The 10,687-nt window shown below is 42.2% G+C and overlaps 1 protein-coding gene across 2 annotated transcripts in view; it reads right to left on the minus strand.

The window, feature by feature from the left end:
* Window positions 1-634: 634 nt before the first annotated feature.
* ephx1 (epoxide hydrolase 1, microsomal (xenobiotic)) overlaps window positions 635-10,687 on the minus strand; it is an 18,726-nt gene continuing 8,673 nt past the window's right edge. The window contains exons 5-9 of one of the 2 annotated variants that reach the window (XM_037085926.1): window positions 7,344-7,473; window positions 6,913-7,127; window positions 6,578-6,686; window positions 5,954-6,076; window positions 635-2,189 (exon numbers count right to left, since the gene is read on the minus strand). In XM_037085926.1, the coding sequence (XP_036941821.1) occupies window positions 1,982-2,189; window positions 5,954-6,076; window positions 6,578-6,686; window positions 6,913-7,127; window positions 7,344-7,473 (785 nt within the window). In that variant the 3' untranslated portion in view covers window positions 635-1,981. The other variant, XM_037085927.1, reaches the window with a different exon arrangement.

Genomic DNA, 10,687 nt, shown 5'->3' on the forward strand with positions numbered 1-10,687 from the left:
GAGTGGATTACTGACAGAAGGAGAGCTGAGAAATTGCGTTTTAATTTTAGGGACAAAAGAAGGAGATTTATCTTCACTCCTGTTTATCAACCTGACTGCAGCAGCAACCCGTGGACGTGACCACTGAGATGTTGATGTCAACAGGAATGGAGGGAAGATGTTCCTGCTGAACATAATGTTACAGAGAGGAGAGGGGAAACATAAGAGAGAAAACCAGAGTCTGTGGTGAGTGCTGAATTCAAACAAACACACCCTTGGTTGTTGCTTGCTGGTGTACAGTTAATGGCCCATAAAGCTATCTGGCTGTTTGGAGCAAATAAACACAAGTTAACAAAAATGAACCCATCAATCTTGTGGCAATAATGGAAAGTTCAGGAAGCTATAGCAACAGTCTGAACTGAATTAAATGTATCTTAGATGCAATTAAGTTACAGATTTCTCTGGTTTGAACATTATTGGAAGTAGTACACAACAAAACATAAAACAAAGTTCTAGTCATTTATGGACATTTTATATTGCACATATTATGACTAGAATTGTGAGTGAAGCACAGTGACATGACATGTGCCTTTGTCAGTAGAGGTCTGTGGATGCCCCAGAAACATTTTGAAAAAAGACTCAGTTCAGACAGTGCTCTAGTCAATGTCAGTTTTATTTGGTAAAAATAGAACATTGCATCATGATCCGAGACACAATAAGTCACTGTGGTCATCATGGAATGGTAGCATACACTGCAATTCGTTCTAAACTGCGTAGTTCAAAAAGGAAATGACAGAAGATGACTGAACATATACATATCCATGGCATAACCAGAGGTTTACATTCTGCATGCTCATATTCCTTGGTGCTCATCTTCTCACCATTTTCAATTAAACCAAATACATTTCTTCATTAAAGTAATCACCTTGTCAAACGGCAGCACAGATTGTAATTAGCCTCTTCCGAATCAAAATGATGAGCACTGATAACAGCTCAGCTGTTTAGGTCTGTTACTGTCATGTTAGGCTCTCGTGCTTCTTAACATATCAAAGTACTGAATATCAGAAACCTTCTGAAGACATTCAACTTTAAGACTGACAAAGATTTACATCAACTAATGTAACTTCTAGTTGTGGCAAAGTTAAACAATAAGACAAAATGTAAGCTGATACAAGCATGGCAAAAAGAAAAAAATGTTGATGTGGATGTAACAACAGTGTTCAATTTTAGCCGTGCAATACATGAAGGAAATCTGACTTCATAGAAGCTTTGAACTTCTAAAATGAGTTTGGAATGAGTGAATTTAAACCCAATTTCAGTAACGTGGCAGTGGCTGATATAATGAGGTTTCTTGCTATCAGTCGGAGGAATGCCTGGCACCTTGTTTAGGCCGTCAACACAATAACAACAAGTGCCCCCCTGACCTCCTATCTGCAGCTGCACAGAAAGCACCACTACAAGGCTGAGGGGAGCTCTGAGGCAGGCAGCAGGAGACAGACTGGATGCTGGTTCCTGACTTTAAACTGCACTGACAGCTTTAGCTGTGGATGTGTTAGGGACTACTGATGTGGTCAGTAATCAAGCCCACAGCACAACATCTCCAGCCCTTTTCAGCTCTTCACCTGACAACACATTGTGATGCAACCTTCACACTGGAAGAAAGTTTTTTTTGCAATTCACTATTGTACTTTTCTGTCACTTACACTGGACCTGAACAAGTACAAACAAAGTGTCCTTCATATATGTTAATTGAAAAAATGTTGTATATACACCGTAGAGCTTGGCATTATATAAATATCATATCGTTACTGTAGTATGAGACTATATATGGTCATTATGTGGTGATATGACGTGTACATTTTGAACTGATTGTCGCATAAGTTTCAAACTGATATTTTAAGAATTAATATTGCAGAGGACTTAATCATGAGGTCTGATCAGGAATTATTTTGTCCATATATATTATTGATTTGCATCTTTTAGAGACACAGTCCACTTTCTACTATTTCTTCTTCTTCTCCACTATCTTAGTGAAGTTCTGGATATCCTCAGACATCAGCTGGGGCTCCTCCATGGCAGCAAAATGGCCACCTCGGGCCATGGGCGTGAAGGTCAGGAGTCTCTGGTATTTCTGTTTGACCCACAGTTTGGGTGTGTGCATGAGCTCATTGGGGAAGCAGGCAAAGCCAGTGGGGACATACACTGGTATCCTTTGAAGAGAAGATCATGTGTTAGCTCATATTTAAAAAGGGGACATTTTTAACATCATACCGGTTATTTATCTATAAAAGCAAGGAATCTCTGTCTCTGTGTGTGTGTGTGCCTCAAATATCTCTGCAGATCAGGATCTGACTGACCTGAGATTTTCAACATGGCACCTCCTCACTCGACGGCCTAGCAAATACAATATAATATAATATGCACACCGGCACCCCCTAACGTTGATGCGTAGCACGGTTGGTCAGACTGGGGACAGAAGAAGAACAGAGGCCGCTGACGTCACTCTCCTGCGCCGCTTGGGATTGCGAATTCAAATTGAATTTTGGAACACTTTTTGCGGGGGGCAGGCTTGAAAACGAAAAAGCAGTTTTCGTTTTAGTCATGTGACAAAATGAGCAGGCTTGAAGAAGAAAATTATAATGCAATTTGGATGATTTATTACTCATTTTATTTGAGTCACATAATGCAGCGATGACCTTAAAATGAAAAAGCATTTCTGCTAATACATTTTAATTTTCAAATTTGACATTTCAAATTGAATTTTGGTAACTATTTGCTTGGGCATCTTTTGAAAATTAAATCTCAAATGCAATTTTCTTTATCATTTTAATAAGTTACAAAATGAGCAGTCTTGAAGAAGAAAATGAGAATGCAATTTGGATGATTTATTACTCATTTTAGTCAAAAAATGAAAAAGGGTGATAGAGAGAGAGAGCTCTTGATAAGTTGACTTTCTAAATATAATTCAAAGTCAATCAATTGAAGCCGCTAACCAGGTCCCTTTGCTTGCTTGTGTTTTGTAGTAGCTTGTGCATTTGCGCGTGCATGGTGACTCATGACCCATGACGCGTGACCCCTCAATCAGGTGGCAGAGATTCGAGTTGGCCTTTCGGAGATTTATTATTTTTTACCCAATGAACCATCACCTTATCGCGGTTTGTGAGAGGTTTGTGTGTCCCAATGAACCTGGGAGCTAGGTTGTCAGGAGCCATGTGGTCCCGGTAGGGTCTCCCACGGCAAACTGGTCTCAGGTGAGGGGCCAGGCTAAGTATGGTTCAAAATACCCCATGGAAAATAGAGGTGTGAGGCGAGATACCCTGCCTGGAGAAAGCCTGGGGCTCACGTCCGGAGCCAAGCCTGGACGGAGGGCCCGTGAGCGAGCGCTTGGTGGCCAGCACAGCCCAAAAGAGCAACATGGCACTTCTCCCTCCCCCATCCTGTGGACCCACCATCCACAGGAGATACCCCTGGGATTTGGTGCGCTACTACATGGGTGGCGGTGGTGGTGACGGGCCTCGGCAACCCAGACCTGGGTTGCAGAGGCTGACTCTGGGGACGTGGAATGTCACCTCACTTGGGGGGAAGGAGCCGGAGCTGGTGTGGGAGGTTGAGCGTTGGATCTGGTGGGGCTTATCTCCACACTCCTGGCTAGGGGCTGGACACTATTCTTCTCCGGAGTTGCCAAAGGCATGAGGCGCCGGCGGGTGTGGAGCTATGCACAAGTCCCCGGCTGAGAGCAGCCGTGTTGGAGTTTACCCCGGTGGACGAGAGGGTCACCTCCCTACACCAAAGGGCTGGGGGGAAACTCTGACTATTGCCAGTGCATATTCACCAAACGGCAGTTCGGAGTATGCGGCCTTCTTGCAGGTCCTGGCTTTGGCCCTGCAAGGGGCCCTAGTGGGGGACTCCGTGGTCTAACTGGGGGAGGAACAGCCTCCCTGATCTGAACCCAAGTGGTGTTCCATTATTAGACTTCTGTGCTAGTCACGGTCTGTCTATAATGAACACCATGTTCGAACACAAGGATGCTCATAAGTGTGCGTGGTACCAGAGCACCCTAGGTCAAAGGTACTCCTGAGGCAATGCGGATTCCATCCTGGCTGTGGAACAACGGACCGGCTCTTTACTCTGGCAGGGGTCTTGGGGGGGGGCTGGGAGTACAATCTCCCAGTCCACATGTGTTTTGTGGATCTGGAGAAGGCATATGCCCGGGTCCCCTGGGATGTTCTGTGGGAGGTGCTGCGGGAGTATGGGGTGAGGGGGTCCCTTCTTAGGGCCATCCAATCCCTACATTCTCAAAGCAAGAGCTGCGTGTGTGTACTCGGAAGTAAGTCGGAATTGTTCCAAGTTGGTGTTGGCCTCCGCCAGGGCTGTGCCTCGTCTCCTCTCCTGTTTGTGATATACATGGACAGGATTTCAAGGCGCAGTCGTGGTGTGGAGGGGTTACAGGTCGGTGACCTGAAGACTGCATCACTGCTTTTTGCAGATGATGTGGTCTTGATGGCATCATCGGCTGTAGATCTACAGCGCTCACTGGATCGGCTCACAGCTGAGTGTGAAGCGGCAGGGATGAGGATCAGCACCTCTAAATCTGAGGCCATGGTTCTCAGTAGGAAACCGGTGGATTACCTACTCTGGGTGGGGAATGAGTCCTTGCCCCAAGTGAAGGAGTTCAAGTACCTCTGGGTTTTGTTCACGAGTGAGGGGATGATGGGGCGTGAGATTGACCAGAGAGTTGGAGCAGCGGGTGCGGTGTTGCACGCTTCACCGCACGGTTGTGATGAAAAGGGAGCTGAGCTGGAAGGCAAAGCTCCTGATCTACCGGTCTATCTTCGTCCCTACCCTCAGCTATGGTCATGAGCGATGGGTCATGACCGAAAGAATGAGATCGCAGGTACAAGCGGCCAAAATGGGTTTTCTCCGCAGGGTGGTTGGGGTCTCCCTCAGAGATAGGGTGAGAAGCTCAGCCATCCGGGAGGGACTCTGAGTCGAGCTGCTGCTCCTCTGTGTGGAAAGGAGCCAGTTGAGGTGGTTCGGGCATCTAATGAGGATGCCACCAGGGCGCCTTCCTAGGGAGGTGTTCCTGGTACGTCCAACTGGGAGGAGACCTAGGGGTAGACCCAGGACCAGGTGGAGGGATTATATTTCTTCTCTGGCCTGGGAGCGCCTGGGAATTCCCCAGGCAGAGTTAGCCGATGTGGCTGGGTAAAGGGAAGTCTGGGTCTCGCTACTGAAGCTGCTGCCCCTGCGACCCGATTCTGGGTAAGCGGTTGACAATGGATGGATGGATGAATGGACAATGCTTTATCTGGTGCATGTTCAAACAAAGTTGTTTTTTTTTTTTGCCATGACTCAACTTAATCCATAACACACATGGTCAGATACAAGCACACCAAGCAACACTTTGTTTTGAGTTTAAATGCCACACCAACTTAGGTTTTTAGTTTAAACATGGCCAAGCCAGTCACTGGCTGCCTGTGCTAAGTCCTGATTTATTTAATTATTTTTTGAGGTAGGGTGGCAGGCTCCAGGATCGTTCACCCAAGCCTCTTGGGTTGACAGAGATCCTTCATACGGAAGACTTTAATCCATGAGCTAGTTCTTCAATGTTTTGACATTATAAAAATGCACTTTTTAAACTATCCCCTCTAAACTACATGTCAGTGAAATGTCTCCAGTGGAAAATCAAATGATTCTTTGCATTTTAAAGATATCAGGTAGTTGAACCAATTTCTTACAAATAAATTAATTAAAAAAAATGTAAAAATGCTTGCTCATCAACAACCAGGTATCTAATAAATAAGCACTTAAGCACTAATAAAAAAGCACTTATAAATAAGAATTAAAGCATTTAAAGGCTGTGATTTAAAATGTTTGATGTCATGTCAAGTTCATTGCTTCTTTTGGAAACTGGAAGTGTAACCATGAAGTCATGGTCATGGTCAAGACATTTAACTCCGCACTCTTCACTCACTTAGAGTGGGGCTGGTTGAGGCCTTTTCCAAAGTTTTCCTTATAGAACCTCATGGAGGAGATGATACAGCCGGATGTCCAATAGATCATCACATTCGTTAGCAGATCATCCAGTAAGAACTTCCTGTGAGACAGTGCACAGAAGATTTAATATTATAGCATGGGCGTAGGATTGGGTAGGGATGCTAATTAATAAATAAATAAATTACTTAATTGATTAATTAATAAATTAATTAAGTAAAAATAAAGACCACATTCACTCTAATGACCTCGCACATGAAAATACATTGTGTGTAGTAATATACAAGAAAAAGTATAAAAATATAATTGCACAGGATATCTGCAAAATGTAAATATGAAGGATGTACTGCATGTATATACAGTATATTCTTTATATAAGGATTCGTATGGAGACCAAGCAGACTGATACAGCGTGTTTAACATGATTATAAAATGACATAAAAAACAATACGTACAATACGTAGATATAATTACAGTGTCAATTTGATTGTGTATGTGGCCCTTCTATAATATAATATATATATCACAGAATAAATGTGTATCATGATGCGGTGATGGAAATATCAATATCAACACACAAAACATTATGTTCCGTTACATTTACCTGGTGAGTCCTCCGTCCTCCAGGCTCCTGAATTCGCGACTTGTCCACGTGGAGAACTTCTCCAGGATGTATGTAGCCAGTCCCACTGGAGAATCATTGAGTCCTCGACCTGAGGAGAAATTTAGTGTCAGAGCGATTACATTTATGGATCTGTTATTCAAAATGTGCTCATTTGTAAAGCTAAAGGGTCAGTTCACCCAAATTACAACACATTGGTGGACTGGTTATTAAAGATTTGAAAAGTGTAAAAAGACATGTTAAAACATGTCAAAATGAATATGTTAGAAAATGATGAAATGTTGCAGATTTGTTGAAGCGGGCCCCTTGCTACTTACCCACGGTGTCAGGCTTGGTGGCCTGGATATGCATGTAGCCAGACTCTTTCACAGTCTCGACCACCAGTTTCTCCATGGCAGGGAAGAGACGCTGAATATCAAAGTCAGTGAAGTCAAACAGCTTTGGAAAGCGATGGCCGAGCATGATGGATAAAGCCATGGGCAACCCTGGCTTGGAGGGAGGGGCAAAGTTCACATGCAAGCCTTTGACTGTCCTGGGGTAGGTAGGAAAAAAACAACAAAAGAAAAATATAGGTTACAGTGGTGAAAAAGTGCACAGAAATATATTTACATCAAAAGGTCTGATGTTTCCAGGACAGATGGTTGTTCATTGTTAAAGTTCAGGTGGATATATTGCATGCATATAATATGGAGTTGACTTTTAAAGGATGTGAAACATAAGCTGTTGAGGAAGTTCTTGTATGTCTTACTTGGGTTCAAGCTGTGCCATGTTGGTGGTGATAAGCCAGCCCCAGTCTCCTCCATGAGCATAGAACTGCTGGAAGCCCAGGCGCTTCATCAGTTTGTGAAAGACACGTGCTGCACAAACTGAATCAAAACCTAGACACACACACAAGAAAAATGTTTCTACAGAAAAAGGTTATCACTTATGTATTTTTGCAATCCCCTTTATATCACTCCGGACCTTTATATCACTTCATATCATATTTTTTTTCTAGTTTGTACATTGTGTGTGTGTGTGTGTCATATATATATATATATATATATATATATATATATATATATATATATATATATATATATATATATATATATTCCCAAAAAGCTGGAACGTTGTGTAAAACATAATTAAAATCTGAATGCAATCAAAACGCAAATGAACTGTGTTTACCAATTGCTTAGTATTACAACATTATCCTTGATACACTCACATGTTTCACAAAGTGGTAAAAAGCTTTCAAGGATGTCCAATTCATACCTCATCAAGATACTATAACCTGTTTTCAATCATATTATCTGTCTATCATATGTTATCTCTAGCGCGCATACAGTCCCCTCCAAAATTATTGGAAAAGCGAGGCCAGTTGTTTTTTTTTTACTGTACACTGACACTGGGTTTGACACTAAAAGATGACTATGAGACGAGATCAGTATGTCAGCATCTATTTCGAGGTATTCATATCCAGGGTTGTAAAAAAAACTTGTGGGATAGCATCTTTTGTTTGAACCCATCCATTCTAGTAAGTAAGCAAAACTATTGGAACAGGTGTTTTTTGCTACCCAGGTGTGTCCTACCTACATTGATTATTCAAACTATAATACTGCCGAATGTCTACTCAGAGTTTCGGCTTTGGAATTTTGCCTTTGCAGATTGCATTTATAGTTAAAAAGGTGTAACCAACATGAAGACCAGAGAGCTGTCAGTGGGAGAGAATCAAGCAATTTTGAAGCTGAGAGAATCAATGGAAAATCACTCAGTCACTGCACTAACATTGGCCATAGCCAGTACAACCATTTGGACTGAAGAAGAAAGAATCCACTGGTGTACTCAGCAACCGCTATCGAACTGGTAGATGAAGGAAAACATCAGCAATTGATGAGAGAACATTCTGAGAGCTGTAAAGGAAAACCCTAAAACAACTATCATCACAACCTCCAGAGGGCAGGAGTGAAGGTATCACAATCCAATGTTTGCAGAAGACTTTGGTAACAAAAGTACAGAGACAAGGCTCAAAAGTTTTGGGACAAAGTTTTATGGACTGATGAGACAAAGATGAACCTTTACCAAAGTGATGGAAAGGCTAATATGTGGAGAAAAAAAGACCTGCTCAAAATCCCAAACACACAAGCTCATCTGTGAAATGCTGTGGTAGTAAATTCATAGCTTGGGCCTGCATGGCTTCTTCTGGGATGGGCTCATTGATCTTCATTGATGATGTAACACATGATCGCAACAGCAAAATGAAGCTGAAGTCTACAGGAATGTGTTGTCTGCCAATTTAGAGAGAGACAGAACCAAACTGACTGGGGGATCCTTCGGCATGCAGCAAGACAATGACCCCAAAACAGTACCAAAACAACCAAGGAGTTCCTCTGGGGAAAAAGTGAAAGGTTTTAGATTGGCCAAGTCAATCTCCAGACTGAAAACCTATTAAACATCCTATTAGAAAATAATAACAGTAAACTGGAGAGACGTGAAACCTCCAACCATGGGTCAATGGTCCCAGAGACTGAAAGATGTCTACACAATGGAAAAAATGACAGCCAGTTTGCAGCTGAAAACAGACATCTTTGATCAGAGATGGTCCTGCATTGCCAGATATCTGGGGTTGGAATTTTGACTACCTGTTTGTCCATTCATTTGATTTTGCTTTCTTTATGGCAGCTGGTCTCGATACGTATGCTTAGTGATATGTTGTATGATGTGTCAGGAATTGTCTTGTTTTGTTAAGTGAATTGCCTTAAAAATAATGAAAAAGTTTAAATAAAAATTTTAAAAAAAAATAAATAAACATCCTATTAAACATTCTACCTGCTAAAGAGGAAACAGAAGGACAAACCCCCCCCGAAACATCAACTGAAAGAGGCGGTGGTGAAAGCTGGGAAAAGCATCACAAAAAAAGAATGCAAGGTTTGGTGATGTCAGTGGGTCGCAGGCTTGGTGCAGTTTTTGCAAGCTAAAAATCTGCAACTAAATTTAAGTATTATTCACTGTTATCTATTGTCTACCCGTTCCTATACTTTTGCTCATCTAAAAATGTGGTGTTACCTTATAAATGACCGGCCAAAAAGAAGTCTAACACACTAATATTTAATTGGACTGCCTTTAGCTTTGATTATGGCACACAGTGTCCGGGGCTTCATTCTGATAAGCTCACACAATGCCACAACATTTATTTACATCCAGAGTTGCATCGATTTTTCACCAAGATCTTGTCTTGGTGATGGGAGAGTCAGGCTGCTCTGTAAAGTCCTCTCAAGCACATCCAAAAGATTGTACAGGTTAATGTCTGTAGATTCAGGTACAGTAGTCAGCTAAGACCTAACCAACTAAATCAACCCCAGATCATAACACTGCCCCAACAGGCTTGTACAGTAAGCACTAGGCATGATGGGTCCATCACTTCATCTGCCTCTCTTCTTACCCTGATGCGCCCATCATTCTGGAGCTGGGTAAATCTGGACTCATCAGACCACATGATCTTTTTCCAATCTTTATGCTCCCTAGCAAACTGCAGCCTTTATTCTGGTGGCCTTCAAGTGGTTTTCTTAAGGCTACACAGCTGTTTAGTCCCCATGTCTGAGTTTTCTTCACACTGTGCCAGTGGAAATGGTCCTACTTTCACTATTAAACATAGTGGTGAGTTCTGCCGTTCTTTACGGTTGTTTACGATGATGATCATTCAAGATTTTATTTCGACCACATTTCTTCCTCGAAGATGATGGTTCATAATTCTCCTTCCAGGTTTTAATGATGCAATGGACAGTAACCCAATTTTAGTAGTTTCCCTTAGTTTGTATCCTTTGCTTGATGCAGGGCAAAATTTTGACCCATCTGAAACAGAGTAACATCTTTTCCATGACAACAAGATGTGTCTTCCGACATGTTTGAGAAATGAGAAGCTCCTCACCGCATCACTTGGGGTTAAATAACTTGTTGCCAGCTGAAACATTTTAATCACTGCAGTAATTATCCAGTGGATATCTGCCTAGCTAAATCGAGGTGGTGAGGGTTTTTTGGCCATGCAATGAACTACTTCAAGAGAAAATTATTCTTAAGAGTTGTATTGCAATTTATGGTAGTGGTTACTGT

This window comes from Acanthopagrus latus, chromosome 22, assembly GCF_904848185.1.
Source record: "Acanthopagrus latus isolate v.2019 chromosome 22, fAcaLat1.1, whole genome shotgun sequence".
Classification (NCBI taxonomy): domain Eukaryota; kingdom Metazoa; phylum Chordata; class Actinopteri; order Spariformes; family Sparidae; genus Acanthopagrus; species Acanthopagrus latus.